The following is a 19,166-nucleotide window of genomic DNA, read 5'->3' on the forward strand; positions in this document are numbered from 1 at the left end:
AAAGTTGAAAATGGATTTCACAGAGAAGATGCCATTTCTAGCCTAGAAAAAGATGTAAAAAGGATAAGAAGTCATGTCTGTTGTCACAAATTCTTCAGTGGGACAAAATTTTGCCAACTTAAGTAAACTATGATTTTGAGAAAGGTTAAGGTGGCCCTGTTCCCTTACAAGAACAGTAAAGCTGTAAGGTATGGTGAACCCTATTGGTCAGCAACCTCCACCCAGAGCTTCCCACTCTTTATCACAAAATAATATACACCAGCAAAGCTAGGGTCCAGGCTGGTTGGGTACTGAGATTCTATCATGAGACACTGTTTCCTAGAGTATGAAGGGTATATGAAAGCCACAGAGCAGTTCCCAACTCTTGTCCAGAAATTTCTGTCACCAAGATTAAAAAGTAGCAATAGTCCACTCCAGAGAGAGGCGGCATTCCCAAGTTGGCAGAATCTTAAAAATACCATGGAGTAGTTCTTGCTTCCATATACCTTCTATCTTGGTCAAACTAATTCCGAACACAAAAAATGATTCTAAATGCTCAGCATATAGGTATCCTGACAGTTCCTAATTATATAACTCCACCCCAATAGAACAGGATTCTTAACCATTTTGAAAGAGATTTCAACCAAGAAAGCAATACAATAAGAAAGGTTATATAGTAAATAAACTTTATTTGTCTGTTCCTCCAAGATGACATTGCCAATCACAGATTTGTGTACAATACAGTTATGTATTGACTATTTACAATTTACAGTAGTATTTTTTCCTCTGAAAAATATAAGTACAAAAGCTAAGTAAACAATGAGGTACTGCCATTTGGGATTTATCATGTGTCATAGCTTAAAGAACTAGTCTTTAGCAAATATTCAAGAAATCAATCTAGGTAATAGTCAATTAAATGCTTTAATTATTTTTAAAAATCCATTGTTTCACCTCAAAATGTATTGCACGTCTTTAAAAAAGAAAAAAAAATCACTCTAAAAATAAATAAGAAAGGCAAGCAGTTCTTTAAAGGGAGGAGGAAAAAAATGGAAGAAACATTATTGAGTGAGTCCATAAATCAGGTTAAGTTATTCAAAATATCTTTTAAACAACATAAAACTCTTTACAACAGAAAACTGAAGAAAAAAGAAAAAACCATCACCATTTCTCCACTGATAAAATCTATTTAAAAAGCAGTCTGCAATATATCTGTGGGCCAATGTCAGATTTTTCTTAGTCTTCCAGCTGCAAAAGGGGCCCTGAATGACAGCTTTGTTATCAAAGAGTAGCAAATGTGAACAGTTTCCTGAGCAGCAGTTGCCCAACATCATTCTCCCCATTTCTTCAAGATGAAGATCGTAGCCAAGACTGGAAAAGAAAAAGGAAATGATGATGGATACACAAAGAAAGAAAAACCCAGCCTTTGAAGGTCAAATTTTTGGGAGACTTGCTGATTCAAGTTAAAATAAAATGACATCTAGGGTGTGGGGGATTGCAATAAAGTAGCAGAAATATTCTAAAAACTAAATCCCAATGGAATCTTCTAGAAATGAATGTCACTGGAATGATTCAAACTAACTGATAGTCAGCAATCCTGGAAAACAGTGTTTTCAGATGAAATTTGGAACTACAACCTTTCACCATGTAACAGGCTGAAGAGAATCCCAGAGTACCAGGCTGATATGGAAGACTACAACAAAGATGCAGCTCTTCAAACAAATTTACAGGGGAAAAACAAACTCAATGTGTTAATTTTTCTACATACTGCAATTCTCCCAGCATGATATACATGACAGCAAAAAACGAACATTTGGTGTGAAAAGTTAAGCCTCATCTGGAATTAATAAACCTAATATATAAAATTTAAAATTCCATGAGAAACAAAACTAAAATTTTCCTAAGTTTATCAGATTCAAATGCTAAAAGCCAGTATCAGATCAAGTACAAGGTTTAAAATGTCATAGAAATAAATGACCAAGTAAGATTAAGTAATAGAGATAAACTTTCCATATATATATATTGAACAGAAAGGGGAAGTTTTAAAGTTCTCTCAATTTGGAAATGAACAATATGATCCACTACTCATGACATATGCCTAATAGTGTTATGTAATTCAACTATCTTGTTGGTCCTAGGAACCTAAAGAAGATATGAAAAAGATCTTTTGCTGTGTTTAATAATTCCTTTGTCAGTTGCTATTCTGAACCCTTAGCGCTATTGTAGGAAACTAAATTCTTGAATGAGTCAACAATGTATAATAACCAATGTCATGAAAGATGAAAAGACCAGGGGAAATTATAGTATCTACATCGTGTACAACCATAGAAACGAAATGATGTACCCCATTTGTGTACAATGAATCAAAATGCAGTCTGTGAAAAAAAAAAGATAAATAAATAATTAAATTAAAAGAAAGAAAGAAAGAAAGAAAGAAAGAAAGAAAGAAAGAAAGAAAGAAAGAAAGAAAGAAAGAAAGAAAGAAAACAAACCATAAGCTGGGCACAGTGATGCATGCCTATAATCCAACTACTCAGGAGGCTGAGGCAGGAGGATCCAAAGTTCCAGACCACCCTGGGCAATTTAGTGAAACCCTGTGTCAGAATAAAAAATAAAAGGGGATGGTGCTGGGGACGATGACACATGCCTGTAATCCCGGCGTCTTGCAGGGCTGAGGCAGCAAGATTGCTAGTTCGAAGCCAGCCTCAGCAACTTAGCAAGGCCCAAAGCAACTCAGTGAGACTGACTCTAAATAAAATACAAAAAAGGGCAGGGATATCACCCTTTAAGTGCCCTGAGTTCAAGTCCCAGTACCAAATTTTAAAAAGGTGTGAAGGGTGGTATTGTGCATCAGTGGCAGTGCCCTGGGTTCAATTCCCAGTACCACACACATACACACACACATACACACACACACACACACACACACACATATATATGTGTGTGTATGTGTGTGTGTGTGTGTATACATATAATAAAATAGATGAGAAAATATGACAATTAGATGCAGTGTACAATCTTTGTGGATTCAGGTTTTTAAAAATTATGAGAGACATTATTTGAAAAACTGTAATACTATATGTAGTAGCAATTCATATACACACTATAGGACTATTATATCTTAGATAATAATATTATGTTAATATTATGTTTCCTGAGTGTGATAATTACATTGTGAGTATGTAGGGAAACATCCTTCTTAAAGATATATTTTAAAGTATTTGTTTATGTTTGCAACTGTCAAAAAGTAACTACAAAAGGTTACAAAGAAAAACATATGGAAAGAGATCAAGGGTGAGAGTGAAAAATTTGACAAAATGAAAATAAATGGCTAATCTAGGCTAAGAGTATATGAGTATTCATTATACTACATTTGCAAAATCTAAAATGTTTTAAATTAAAAGTTGAATAGAGTTAATCAATAAAATATTATGCAGTATACATTTCCAGTGACAAGTGATAGTATTTAACTTCAATAATATACTGTGATGTAGTACTTATACAAAAAAGAAAATATAAGACTTAGTGAATTAGATATAGGATTTACTTTCAATTCATTTTTCATATATTATAAAAGTAACCTAAAAGAACCATGCACTTCACTATAAGCCACCATAATGTAGACAATGAGATAGTTCTAGATATCACTTACACAAATTAAATGATATATATTAAAATCAAAAAGGAGATCAAAATGTAGGCACAGAGGATTTTTAAGGCTTATAGTTTAAAAAAAGAAAGGCCATATCTCAGCATTTTAAACCTTGATACTGTTGGGTGAATACTGGCTGAATCAACAATCACAGTCTTTAAATGTTATTAACTGAGATCCAACTTATTTGTGATTTGTGAAAATTATGGCAAAGTCAGAGGTAAAGATGTACCATAACTATTAAAGGGGGTATTCAAATCAAGTTAACAGCAAGAATAATATGTGGAAATACACAACCAGTGTGACTCCACATCAAATACAAACCCCAAGAATGAGATCCTAATTAGAATAAGTTATACTCCATGTATGTATGGTAAAATACACTCTACTGTCCTGTACAACCAAATAATAATAATAATAATAATAATAATAATAATAATAATATGTGGAGGGGAAGCTTTAAAGGGAAAAAACAGTTAACTGTTTGAACATTTTAGATGCTCACATTTCACTGTAATCATACTCAGAAATAGTCACATTCAATTAAAGTGAGCAGCCTTACAAACATCTTCAGAACAAATATGTCATCTTGTGTTGAACTGTATTATCCCCAAAAGGAATAAAACTACATTTATTTTTAATTAACCTTAAGTAGTTTTCATTATTTCAAATGTGGCCGTGGCTGTAATTCAGTTTTATAGTATTTTTAATCCTGGATTTGTGAAATATGTAACTTTTATCTAAAAAATGATTTTTTAAATTTCTTCCTTATAATTTTTATTAATTTAAAAAAGTCTTAGTGACTATTAATCTATATATTATTAATCTATATAATAGAATTAGCAGAAAATACTTATATCAACTCAAAGCATAATCATAGATTCATTAAATGAAAGCAAAAGAATTTCAGCAAAATGGTTAGTATCATGCAATACATTTGATTTTTGCACAAAAGACACAAGACATATTCTCCACTCACCACATGCTAACTAAGCACAGACTGATGGTTTACTCAGAAGATACCACTGCGAGGTGAAGTAAACTACAAAGCCAGGAAGAAAAAAAGCTTATTGGGTTAGTTTTAAGACTTAGTAGAACACGCAGACTATATGTGAATATGAAGTTAGACTGTACTTAAATTTTTCTCAAATCTCCCCAAAACAAGATTATACAGGCAAAATATAAGGAATAAGTACGATTCCCCATACTAAGTAAATATAATATTATGTAGCTCAGTTTTCATTTGCAACTTTCATTTAAAATGAGGAGTGCACTTCATACTTTTACATATTTAACCACTAGGATAAATGGGGGGTGATTATTTGCATCATAAAAAGGTTTTTAAAATAATTCTATTAACATATACATAAAATTTGATTGACATGGTCTTAGTTTACTCTCATGAGTTTACTCACATTAGTCTAATGAGTTTATAGCACAGCATATCTATAAATTAAATTTTCATTTCTAAAATTATCAATTTTATCACTAAGTAACTCTTATAATTCAACAGAAAAGCAAGAACAAGAACAGTTTCAAGAATAATGACCCATGCTGAAATTTCAATTTAAAATAACTCAATCTCGAATGTAGATTTTTACTATAGCAAATCTAAAAAATCCTATGTCCTATTTTAAAATGGCCAGAATCCAAAACCACTACCTAGTAGTTTGCTTTAAAAATGACAACAGCAAAAACAAAGACTGTTTATAAAAGCTGAGTATTACCAACTTCTGAAGTATCATTTTTATTTATCTTTTACATTTATTGTGAAATTAGTTGAAAGCAGCAAAATCACAAGACAAACTAGAAGATAATGTTTTGCAACACAGACAACACGGTAAGATTAATATCCTATAGGAAAACTTACAGAAGTATGCAAAATATACGTGGGATATCCCCTGTATCTAAAAAACACCCTAAGTGAATAAAGAAACTGGTGAACTAAGTTGCAGGACAGCTATCTATTATATAGAATCTATATAATCATAGAATCAATGATTAAAAAAAAGAATGAGGTAGACCAATTTGTAATGAGGTGAGATAATAAAATGACATATTAGTGAAAAAAGCAAGTGCTGCACACTCATAAATGATAAAGGAATAATTATAAGGTTGAGAAAAAGTGGAGTTATTCACATCATTAGCAGAGATGATCTTGGCATAGTGAAAAGTATATAGGTTGAACATCATGAAGGACTCTCTATGTTTCTGAATTCTTTGCAACTTCTTTTTTTTATAATGATCCCATTTTACCTTATCCTAACATCAGAATCAAAATCACATTCACAATAATAAATCTGTATTTATAAATATGTATTCCACATGTAGTATTTTTCACATTAAGGCACTTTTTCCTGTAAAACTCATGTTGGCGAAAATCTTTGTATCTAAAAAGTGCTGAAAAGTCTTGATAATTTTATTAATTTAGGGTAGATTTTTAAAATTTCAAATGAAGGGAGAAAAGTATGACACAGTATAAAATTAGCCTAGAACAAGAACTAATAAAGAACTAGACACAAGATTTGGGGATGTGATTCTGTTGTAGAGTGCTTGCCCAGTATGCTCAAGGCCCTGGGTTTGACCCCCAGCACTGCAAAACAAAACAAAAACTAGATACAACATGAAGGATCAGTGTGAAAGTAAAGCAGAAATAATAACAGATCAACTGTAAAAAAAAGTGAATAGAGTAAATGGGGAATAAAAACAAATCCTTGTTCATTAAAGAAGAAAAAAATGAAATCATGAAGAAAATAGACACATAGATTTCTATGTCATCAAGTTTTGATAGTACTCTAAAAAAACAATCATAAGACACTATCAAGTACCAAGAATCTCTTTAGAAAGACAAAAAGGTGACTCAATTTGATTAATTTAGAAGTAATCTCATATTTTGGCATCTCTTCCAGTTTAGGCTCATTATAACTTATCTCATGTTTCCTAAGCATTTACTTTTATTATTTGAATTATACTACCTAGGCACATATTTTATTCATGTATGTATGAAAACTTAAAGTTTCCAAGAGTTCAACAAAACATATCCATTCACAGTTTCAATTTTCTATATTCTCCATGACAACTAGAAAAGTAGCTAATTGTTGACTGAATTTACTCAATTAAACAAAAGATAACAATGGATGAGACTTTGTTTCAAGGAGCAGTAGAAATATGGGACATTCTTTCTAGGCAGGTCAGTTTCTGAGACGAGGGACAATTATTTCAGGTAGGGTCAATCAGCCATCATTTCATCCCTATCTAGAATGAACGATTATCAGGAATAGAGTCTCATGTCTTTTGAAGATTTCCTTTTAAACTTAAAAACAACAACAATAACCCTTTTTTTGATGTTGTTACATGATTCATTATTTACATTTAGCAACTTGATTAATTTTTCATCAAAGCAAACTAATCTAAGACTATACTGTGTATGGAATGAAGGGGAATGTGTCCTGCTCCATTTGCTGTAGCAGTGGTTTAGGATGGACTCCTACAGAGCAAATTTTGATAAAACATAATTTGACAGTATGAGGAGAGCTTGCTATACTCTAACAATATGATGAGAAAGAAGTCAGGGATAATGAATAAGAATAAAAAATTAAGTAAAAATTTTTTGAATCATTCAAAAGTATTTTCTTAAACCATAATCACAGAATCATGTCAACAGGCCTAAACTGCATTGGAGATTTTTATTTCTACAAAAATATACTATACTGTTGACTACATGCTTATAGAATTAGATGACTGTTTTAATTTAAAACAACATTCTATTGATAAATGACCTATAGTATAGTGGTCAAACTTCTTTATCAAATACAATTATAATCTGAAGGCTCGAAGTATAGCAATGCTTTTCACACCATTAACTACAATGGTGGGGGATGCTTTACAAAAAACAAATGCTAACCAAAATAATAGCAACTGTCCTAGAAAATAGGCAACAAATGTACAAACACAATATAGAATGGGAGTATCTGAATAAAGTCAGGGATGCTAGGATAAATTCAGAGGAAGCTAAAAGAGATGATCAGAATGTACCTGGGACACAGGACTTCCTTCTGATTGACTTGTACAAAGGGTCAGAATAGACAAGCTTCATTAACAGCTGATAAGTGCTGAAGGTATTTAGTCTGGAGAAGGTAAAGCCTTCCATCTAGGCCATCTCCAGATTCTGGTTGTGTTCTATGGATTGTAACCACAACAAACCAGAACAAATAGGTAACCACTACAGAGAAGGAGAATTGGGCTCAAGATAAGCAGGAACTGTTGTGAGAACGTAGTCTGCAGAAATACAATGGCAGGTTTTGGGGCTAACTGGTTTAGTGCTTCTTACTGCATAATCTTGGACACTCCCTAACTAACCCATCACTAAGGAGAAGATGACTGCTTGCTTTAGTGAGGGGAAAGAAGAGAAAAGCAGCACTGGGGTCTTAAAATAGATGAAGAGATGTGGGGGAGGCTAGAGAGAGCTCTGTGAGCCTTAACCAAGACAAGAAAAGGATGCAGAGAGCTAGGCGCCAGACACAAACTTCACAAGCTTCAGGGTTCACCTAAAGTGGCAATTTTCTTACTGAATTACTAGCCCAAGACAGAGAAAAGTTAGAGAATTTTGCATAATTTATGAAGTATGTGTTTATGTGTTTGTTTCCTTCTTCAATCACAGCTGATTTCACAGTTTTTTAAAGATAATTGTCTACCTTTCCCTTGTATGATATCAAAATCTCAAAAATGCTTAAATTCTTTTGTCTAGAATTAATGTATATGGAAATTACTTGAAATAAAGAATTGTCATCTATAAAACATCTCATATCACAATATAATTTGGTTTGAAAAAAGTTATTACACAATATACCAGAACAAATGCCTTTTCCATCCTTTCCATAAATAGCTCAAGTTCTGGAAATCCCACATAGCATAAATGGGCATCAACCTCAAATATGCTATTGTAGAAGACTACTCTTTCACTTGAAGTCAAGCATTCACATTTCCCTTGGTTAAACTTTCTTAGTGTAAATTCATTCTTGCTTTTCAAGCTGTAACAAAATCAAGCTTTAGAATTTTTCAACTTTATAAATGAAACAATATAAACAAATGAGATAAAGTCACCTTCTATCTATAGTCTATTTTTAAAGCTTACCATTAATCGAGCATCTTCTCTTTCCAAAATTTTCTGAGTCTGATCATCAGGGAACTTCAGTACAGTGGTTATAACTTTTGCCATGGTCTATAAGAAAAATGAGAGACCGTCACTAATGGACAGTGAAGCAGAGGGGTCTCAACCCATTCTGACATGTTCTGCTAGTGGGATTCTTTAGTGCTCTCAATGGAAGCCACGAACAAAGAAGTATGATGTGAAGGTATTAGTCAAGGAAAAAACAGCCAACACTAAAATTTCAATTTAAAAGGACTGCTTACAATGTCTGAGTTTATTTATTTTAAGATGTATATTCAATAGCATGAAGCTGTATAAAGATCTAATGCTCTTGGCCCTTTGTCTTATTAAGATGAAACTTTATTACTCATTTATTTGAAAAGGTTTTTTATTTGCAGGAATCTATAAAATGATGTATTGCCAAACCATATTCTCTAAATAATCAGAATTAAATGGCCCCAAGTTCAGCTTTCAGTAAATCACATCATATATCTCATCAACATGGGCTACTGCATGAACATGAACATGCTTAGTAGGTACTTTTCAAGACATGCAGCACATCAGCCTAATAGAATTACAAATTACATTTTAAATAAACACGAGATGTTTTGTTTGGTAGAAAACATGATGAATCAAAACATTACACATGGTGGCTTGCAAAAACAAGATCATAAATTGTGCAGATCTAAATACATATACCGTAAATCAGACTGTCACCCATAAGCTCCTGGAAAATTCGCCTCAAGGGTTGAAACTCCCTATTTTGTATCAAGATGAGATGTTTTGAGGGAGACAGAGAGGAAAGAAGATACCACTTATGAAATAAGTAGGATAACAAGTTCAGTGCTTACATACAAAGTCAAGTGGCAGGGTTCTCCTGAGGATTCCTACTGTGAATGGAAGGGAGCCCAGAAAACTGACTCTAGCATTCTTTGTTCATGGTTACATAGACTCTGTGTGTAGGGTGGGGCCGTATGGGAAAGGTCATTAAGAAAAAGGTGGCACAATACAGTTAACCAAAAGTTTTGAAAATCACAGCATTAGAAAAACAGCATAATTATTTCCAAGAAGGAAAGGAACTAAAACATTTGTTTTAAAAACTCCTATTATGTGCTAAGCCTAGACAAGACACTTTATATACTTCTAATATTTATTTAAACTAACAGATCACTAACACTGTCCCTTAACCACAAATTCACAATTGACAAGATTTAGTTTGTCCTCTTCCTCCTTTTATCTTTACCATTTGACAGCTAGATAGAAAGAAAGAACAAATGAAAGAAAATGCCATTTAAAATATTATTTAAAACAACTTAGTTCCTGGAGAATTTGAAGACATTTTACAAATAAAATCATTTAAATTGTATTAACTAGATAGAACACAATCTTATACGCTAACCTGAAGACTGAACATCAACTATATATGTGACATGAAATGGCAAGAAAAATAGGAAAAAGTAACCATTTCAGTATTTTCTTTTTATTAATACTCTGAAGCAATTTACTGTATACTATCTATGAGGATCATTTTTAGGAAGTACCAAAAAAAAAAAAAAAAAAAAAAAAACAACCCCAAACTAAAATGTAAGGATTCTCAGTTATAGGGGAACATTTCTCTAATTTCAATACCATATCAAGTTCAAAATACCAAAAGTCCACTTATGTTCATTATGAAAACCACATACACATTCATGCAAGAGCATGTTTGGAAAAAAACATAAAATTGCAGTAGTTGTCTTTTCACATTTCTAGACAACATTAAATGGTAAACCTAATTCTAAATTCATTAGTAATTCAGAATTTGCAGCTGATATACACCCAGTAAAGCCCTAAAGGTTGCCAGAAAACACTTCAACAAACAAGCCCAGCCTCTTTGCCACACCTTGGGAAAGAAATCAGATTATTTCCTGTATGTACCATATCCTCAGGCCCTGGGAAGGGAAAGTTCCAGTAAGACACCTGATTTAGAAATGGCCTCTCCTGCCCGTTTTCCATAGGAAGAGGTTTCTTCAATAAAGCTTAGGATAAGAAACACCTTTTAAGCTAAATTTCAGTACCAACAATAGTATGGAGGATCAAAATTCAGGAAAAGGAAAGTACAAGGAAAGAAGAAAGGAGGACTTCTTAACTTCATACTATAAGAATATGTGTACAATATATAGTCTTCTCTAAAACATCAACTGCCTTATAAAATAAAGAATGCTGTGTGCAAAAGCAGATGAAGAAACAAGTGAGATGACACACAAAGTCTGCTAGACTAGAAAAAACTGCAGATGGTCATCAAATCACAAAGGCTTCAACATACTCCAGCTTATTCTAAATCACATCCTGGTCTCCTTTCAAATTCTCTGTTAATTCATAGAAAATAGGCAAACCAGCAAAAGATGTGTCTAAAAACAACTCTGATCTTGTTAACCCCTGCTCAATCATTTCGGGGATACCCTCTCTACCTTCAGGTAAAACTCCAAAACCATTCAAGTCCCTCCATACTCTGCAGCCTTAAGTGGAATCAATTTCACTTCATAGATCCAGAGTTTTGATTGCACCAGACTTTGTCATTCCAGAAACCCATATGCCATTTCCTGCCTTAGACCTTCTGCCTGGGCTGCCTCTTCTGTCTGGGCTCACCTATCAAAATCTAACCCAACAATACCTGCTCCATGATGTCCTCTACAACCCTTCCACAAGTAAATATGAGGACTCTGTACCTCTCTCGTAGCCCTTACTACATTCTGCATCACATTATGGTTAACTGAGAACAGTGCCATTTCTTACTATATCGTGAACTCCCTAAAAGTTGGAGATACTGTCAAATTACATTTTATTATCCATCACAGTGCTAAATAAAGGGTTACATGTAGTTAAGTGCCTAATAAATGTGTAGTAAATTAAACCTGTTAGCAATTCTCCATATTTAGCTATAAAATGTGATGGTAGAATGGTAGTCTACTTCTTCATTTTTAGTAGCCAGGGAAGTACCATGAAGGAAGATAAAGACAAAGCAAGCACTATTTCTCAGCCTGACTCCCAGTGAAGCTTGAGGTGGGACTGCGTGTGCCAGGTGACATCCCTTTCAACTGTCTCCCAAATAACACCCTAAACTTAACTATGGGGCACAGAAAACAGGTGAGACTTGGCTGAACTAGCAGAAACCCAGAACATGATATGCTTGTGCTGGGTCTTTCATCAGGGACTCAAACTACGTAGAGTTCTCCAAAAGAAAAAGATTGAGGCAGCCAGTCTCTATCGTAGATCAAAGAAAGGTTAAATTATTTACTCACCAACACTTGTATTCGAGGTTTAGATTCACTAGTGAACCAGGGTAAAGTTCTGAGGACTCTTTTATTATTTTTTTTTTAAAGATATGCCTCTCAGGCTGGGGAGATAGATCAGTCAGTAAAATGCTTGCCTTGCAAGCACAAGCCCTGGGTTCGATCCCCAGCACTGGGGGAAAAAAAAAAAAAAAAAAAAAAAAAAAAAAGCCTCTCTTCCCTGACTATTGGGCAACATGAAGGTAATGTCAAACTATGCCCAATCTTGAATATAGACTGCTGTTTTTTGTCCGATAGGGACATAATAAGAGAAAGCGATATTTCATTAGTTTTGTTTTAAAAAGACAAGCAGAAAATCAGTTTTAGCTGTCTTTGAAAAAAATAACAAAATTCTTAAGAAAAAAATGACAATTATTGTGAATTAATATCTCTTTCCTGTGACACATGTTCAAAATCACATTAGTTATTACTTTAATTTGAAAACTATTTGATATAATGAAAAGTCATTTCTATGGACAGTAAGGATTCAAATGACTTCTAGCAGCCCTGTAACTCCTGGTGTTGAATCTTCAATCCATAAATTCATACTATTTTTTAAAGATTATTTTCTAGTTTAAAACTTTAAACATATTTGCCAAATCAATGCCTGAACTGGCTTAGCATCCTATGACTCAGCAACTCCCACAGAGCCACACATTAAAACACTGACTGCTTCCAAGGATAGGAAACGCATCACCTCATTCTCAGCCAAGATACACAGATAATAAAGTTTCATAAAGGTAAAGAGTTGCAACAATGTCAAAAACAAACTGCTTAAAATGAAAACTCTTGTTTGAGGAAAGAAACAAGAATTTCCCTAAAAGCATTTTATTTGATTTATGATAGTTACTAAATATCCAATAAAAGGCTGTTTTAAAAACACTGGAGAAGATAAAAGTTAGAATAAGGAAAGACTCTATACTTAAGGATTTTACAATAAATTTAACATTTTAGAAAACAAATTAGCCAAGCATTATTACTTAAGTGATGTAGTAACTTAAAAATGATTAATATTCCACATATGCAGAAATAATTTTCTACCTTAGTCTCACGACCCATCATATATTCAAAAAGCACTTTTCGCAGATACTCAAACTCAGTAGGTTCTCCCAAGAGCGAGACATCAGTATGGTACAAATTGCTACCTGTCAGATAAAAGACAGATCAAATTATAAAATCAAAACCAGATAAACCACTTGTTACGTAGAAAACAGACACATTAAAAAACAATCAATGGTACAAAGAAAGGCACTAACGCTAAATTAATTATACTGTACACACATACACACACTAAACACTCTAACTGGTATGCTGGAAAACAAGAATTATTATAACAACTTTAATTCTCATATCTTTTTCTCCTCCTCCTTCTGTCACAATTTAAAAAGACAATATAGATAGTACAAAAGTTTCATAATGTTGGTATTTCTCTTCTATATATTATGTGGTTGACTTTAGATGTTCTACAATGACTGAAATTATACCATTTTTATTTTATAAAAGATTAAATATCTCAGAACATTGCTCTAGTTTTACTAGTATTCCAATCTGAAAGTACTTAAAAGTCTTCAAAACTGTTTTGAACATGGGATAATCTGAAAGTACATAAAATATTAATGTCAGAGTTTAAAATACATCGATTTAACATCTTAAAAAGACTCAAAAAATGTTAATCAAGCTTCCCTTCAATCTAAAAGCAAAGCACATAAGTCACACACTGACAAATTTTAATCTGAATAAATTAATCTTTCTATTAGGCAGTCTATACTTGTGCCCATTTTTAGCAGTAAGATACAACAGATTATCCCTCCGTCATCAATAAACATCTACATACCACATAAAAACATTCTAAAATCATAAGAATGAAACCACAGAAGTAATGGCAAGGCAGATGGGAATCTGGGAATACCTAGGAGTAATAAAGTCCACACTTTTATAAGAAATCAAAGACTAGCTTAGGATCCTTGCAATGTAGGAGTGCCAAAATACAGACTCTGATATAAAACAGGGAACTCTGCCTGCCTGAAAGGAAACTTATTAGGAAAATTGTCCTTGCCTCTGCTTGAAGTAGAGGAAAAAAAAAAAGAAAGACTTCCCTGAGAATTGTGTGACCAGGAACTTACCCTCAGAGCATAGGACTCAAAGTTATATTTTTTTCAACAAGGAATTCTAAAACTAAGAAAACACATTTTTTTTTGGACTGGTTATGCCCAACATCTAACAGAAATAAATGGAAATTCTTTTTGACAAAATCCTTAATCTAACAGGTCACACTCAAAATGAGTTCTCAATATAGAAAGAAAAAAAAGATCATCACATCACAGAAGACAAGTCTCCATTAGTGAAAGTTTGTAGAAATGATAAACAAATATATAACCCAGAAAGATTCCAATAATAAAATTATCACACACAAATTATATATTCACTATATTTGAAATGTTTAAAAAATAAAAGATAGTATTTGTTATGGTTTGGATCCGGAATGTCCCCCAATGGCTCATGTCTTGAAGGTTTGGTCCCCAGTGCAGCAATATTCAGAGATGGGAGATTTGGGGAAGTAACTGAATCATAAGGGCTTTAAATTTAAATTTATGATGGATTCATAATTTGGTGACATTTATTGGGAGGTGATAGAAACTTTAGGAGGTGGAACCTAGTTGAAGGAAGCAAGTCAAAAGCAGCATGTCCCCACACACCCTTCCTTTCTCTTTCTCTCTGCTTCTCCACTACTATGCGGTGAGCAGCTTTGCTCCACCAAGCCCTCCCACCATGAGGTACAGGCCCAGAAACAAAGGAGCCAGTCACTGAAACCTCTGAAATGGTGAACCAAAATAAATCTTTTTCCTCTTTTGTTTTTCTCAGGTATTTTGTCACAAAGGTGAAAAGTTAACACAGTACTGAAGAAGTAAAACAATTTGCAGATGACATGATTTTGTATATAGAAAATGCTAAGGAATACACTAAAAAACTATGAGACTAACAGGTAAGTTCAACAATACTGCAAGATACAAGATTAACAAATAAAATTCAACTGCATTTCTATACATCTGCAAAGAACAATCTGAAAATGAAATTTTAAAATATTTTAATTACAATAGAATCAGGAAAAATAAAATGCTTAGTAATAAATTTAGACAAATATAAACTACAAATGCTGAAAGAAATTTAAAAGATCTAAAAAGTGGAAAGATATCTCACATTCACGGATTAGAAGAAAATACCTCTAAATTGGCAATTTCCATATATAGATTCAACACAATCCCCATCTGGTTTCTTTGTATAAATCAACAAGTTGATCTCAAGATTCATACAAATATTCGAGAGACCCAGAATAGCCAAAAAAATATTGAAAAAGAACCAAGTTGGAGGACTCACTGTTGGCAATCTGGAAACTCAATACAAAGCAACTGTATCAAGATAGTGTAACATAAATAAATAGATGCATTATTGATACCTATTATATCTATATATTCTCTCTTTTCTCACCTCCCTCTCTTTCTCTGAGTGGTAGAAAAGAATCAAGAGTCCAGAGATAAACACATATACATTCAACTGATTTTAACAATACGGCCAAGATAGTTTATAGGGGAAAAGAATAGGATTTTAAACGGCACTGGACAACTGAATATCCACACAACCCACAAAATGAAGTTAAATCCCTGCTTCACATCATATGCAAATATTAACTCAAAATGGATTAAAGATATAAATGGAGGAACTGAAACTATATAAAACTCTTTGAAGAAAACATAGGAGTGAATCTTCATGACCTTGGATTAGGCAAGGATTTCTTAGATATTAATACCAAAAGTAGTCAGCAACAAAAACAGGTAAAATGGACTTAGTCAATATTAAAAACCAACAAGAGAGTGAAAAGAGAACTCACAGAATGTGAGTAAATATTTGTCAATCATTTATCTAATGAGGGACTTATACTCTAAAGAACTCTTACAACTCAATAATAAAAAGACTACTTAATTTTAAAATGACCAAAGGATCTGAATAGACATTTTTTAAAAGAAGATATACCAATGGCTAGTCAGCACAAAAAATGCTCATTATCAACGGCCATCAGGGAAATATAAACCAACATCACAAGATACTACCTTATACCCATTAGGATGGAAAAAAGATAATAATAAGTACAAGCAAGAATGCAGATAAATTGGAACCCCCATACATTCCTGATGAGAATATAAAATGGTATAGTCACTGTGGAAGTCAGTCTGAAATCTCTCATAAAGTAAAACATAGGGCTGGGGATATAGCTCAGTTTGTAGAGTGCTTGCCTTGCAAGCACAAGGCCCTGGGTTCAATTCCCAGTACCGCAAAAAAAAAAAAAAAAAAAAAGTAAAACAGAGTTACCATAAGATCCAGCAATCTCACTCCAAGGTATACACTAAAGAGAAATGAAAACATACATTCACCCCAAAATTTGTACACCAATGTTCAAAGCAGCATTATTTATAATACCCAAAGTGGAAACAATCAAAATGTCCATCAATGCAACTGGTGAATGGAAGAATAAAATGTGGTATCCATACAATGGAGTATCAGTCATCAACAAAGCAAAGTATACTGATTCATGCTATAACATGGATAAACCTCAAAAATATTTAACTAAATGAAAGAAGGCAGTCATAGATAGTCACATATCATATGACTCCTTTTATATGAAATACGTTTAGCACATGCAAAACCTAGAGACTAGAAAGTAGATTAGTTTGTCTTTGGCTGGAGGGAATGAACAGAATGAGGGAAGACTAATAAAAGTTATATCTTTTTGGAGTATAAATATAAAAGTTCCAAAACTGAATGTGATGATGGCTACACATTTTTAAAATATACTAAAAAAACACTAAATTTAAAAATTTAAATGTGTCTATTGTATGGTTTGAGAATTATAACTCAATAAAATATTTTTGTTATTGTTTTAAAAGAAAGTATTGGAAAAATGAGTCACAGTTAAGGGACTGCAATGACCTGGGAGATGTGAAAAAGAAAGGAGAAAATAAAACCTTTTTGAAATAAAAATTACAAATGAGGGATTAAAAAAATTAATGAGTTAGCTAGATAAAGCTATAAAAGAAAATTAGAAACTAGAAAATAAACTAGATGAAATTTTCAGAATTAATCCCTGAAGAAAAATAGACAAAATATTTTTAAAAGGTTAAGTGCATAATATAAAATGAGATCTAATAGCATGAGAATTAAAATAACAAAAAAAAAATCTCTGAAGAGATAATCACTGTAAATTTTCCAGAACAAAGATTAGAATCCACAAATGCAGAAAGTACAATATATACCAAGCAGAAAAGGCTAATCTACACCTACACGACAATAGTGAAACTGAGAGTATTAAGTAAGAAAATATCTTAAACTCACTCTCAACCTAGAATTCTATACCTAACAACATTAACTTTCAAGAAAGAGACTCCATTTTTGGTCATGATGGAGTAAACTGCAATTGATTTCTACTTTACATATAAGAAATACACATATACAAGTCAATTCCAGGGAGATTAAAGATTTTAAATGTGATAAACAAAAGATGGAATCTTGAGAAGACAATACAGGAGAGCTTTATGACCAAGGGGACAGGTAAGACTATTTTTGAGATGTAAAAACAATAACCCAAAGGATTTTGTTTCAGGTGAAATTATGCAACACCAATATTTAAAACTATTTATAAAATGTCTGCTCCATTTACACATAGTGGCCCATCTAACAAATCATAAACCCCAACAATTTCACTGCTAGGTTTTTATGCAATTAAAATGAAAATATATGTTTACAGAAAGACTTGCAAATTAATGTTCACAGCAGCAATAGACAAAGAAACCCACAACTAGAAATAGGCTATTATCTATGACAGGATAAGAAATCTGTGCTTCAGTCACACAATGAAATATGCTACAGAGCAATAAAAAAGGAACAAACTTCTAATATGTGTAACAACAAAGACATGCCTTAAAAGCATTATGCTAATTGAGAGAAGTCAGATACAAAAGACTATGATTACATTAAACAGAATTCTTGAAAAGACCAAACTACAGAAGGAGAAAAATCAAAATTAGTAATTATAGAAGCTAGAGACAAGAAATGACCACAAAAAGCCACAAGAAAACTTCTGGAGGTAACAGAAATATTCCCTACTTTTATTTTGCTAGTAGTTATGCTATTGCATACATTTGCCAAAGCTCTTAAAAAAGGTGAATTGAACTATATGTAAAACATGCCTTGATCACCTGATTTTTTAAAAAAAACTATACAATAGGAAACACACTATATGCATTAAGATAATATAAGGTTTTTCAATCATGGCTTATGAAGAATATTATATTTTACTGCATAATCATCATCACTACATTAACATATTCATGAGTATTCCATGCATACTATCATCAGACAGTTTAGTAACAAATAATTTAAGTAATACCAACATAATTTTTAAGAAAAGCTTCACATAATGGTTACACCTCACGTTTTTACCAAAAAAAAAAAAAAAAAAAAAAGGCATTAAATCTGTGACAATTACATGTTGAAATACGGTATGCGAAGCTCTGAATGCCAAACTTGAAAGAAGGCTTTATTATAACTTTACCTTACTTTTGGATTAGAATTTAAGTCACCATTTGTTTAGTAAAAACAAATAAATAAGCCAGGTGCAGTGGTGCACGCCTATAATTCCAGCGGCTTGGGAGGCTGAGACAGGAGGATTTTGAATTCAAAGCCAGCCTCAGCAATGGTGAGGTGCTAAACTACTCAGTGTACATATGTACAAGAAATAGTACAAGAAGTAGTAGAATTTGACTAATGCCATAATGCAAGCACTACTAAAGTAATGGATCTAGGCAGTCACCAATAGATGCCAAAATTCAAGGTGAAAAGCAATGGTCAGATTGACAACAGCACACCTGGATAGAACCCAGGGCCAAATGTTTATACTACTATTGAGCTATGACCTCAGTCCTGTGTGGTCTTAAAATCTTAAGATCTTAAAATCCAAGACATAATGTATTTTTTAATGTGGCAACATGATTACATCATTCTCATTATGAAGTACTCTTTATAACAA

At 32.8% G+C, this 19,166-nt stretch overlaps 1 protein-coding gene across 7 annotated transcripts in view; it reads right to left on the reverse strand.

The window, feature by feature from the left end:
* Nucleotides 1–650: 650 nt before the first annotated feature.
* Golga4 (golgin A4) overlaps nucleotides 651–19,166 on the reverse strand; it is a 101,133-nt gene continuing 82,617 nt past the window's right edge. For 4 of the 7 annotated variants that reach the window (XM_047530241.1, XM_047530240.1, XM_047530238.1 and 1 more), the window contains 4 exons: nucleotides 13,130–13,233; nucleotides 8,763–8,849; nucleotides 4,608–4,670; nucleotides 651–1,347 (listed from right to left, as the gene is read on the reverse strand). In XM_047530241.1, coding sequence (XP_047386197.1) covers nucleotides 4,641–4,670; nucleotides 8,763–8,849; nucleotides 13,130–13,233 — 221 coding nt within the window. In that variant the 3' untranslated portion in view covers nucleotides 651–1,347; nucleotides 4,608–4,640. The remainder of the gene's footprint in view (nucleotides 1,348–4,607; nucleotides 4,671–8,762; nucleotides 8,850–13,129; nucleotides 13,234–19,166) is intronic. The other 3 variants (XM_047530242.1, XM_047530239.1, XM_047530237.1) reach the window with 1 other exon arrangement.

This window comes from Sciurus carolinensis, chromosome 17, assembly GCF_902686445.1.
Source record: "Sciurus carolinensis chromosome 17, mSciCar1.2, whole genome shotgun sequence".
Taxonomy (NCBI): domain Eukaryota; kingdom Metazoa; phylum Chordata; class Mammalia; order Rodentia; family Sciuridae; genus Sciurus; species Sciurus carolinensis.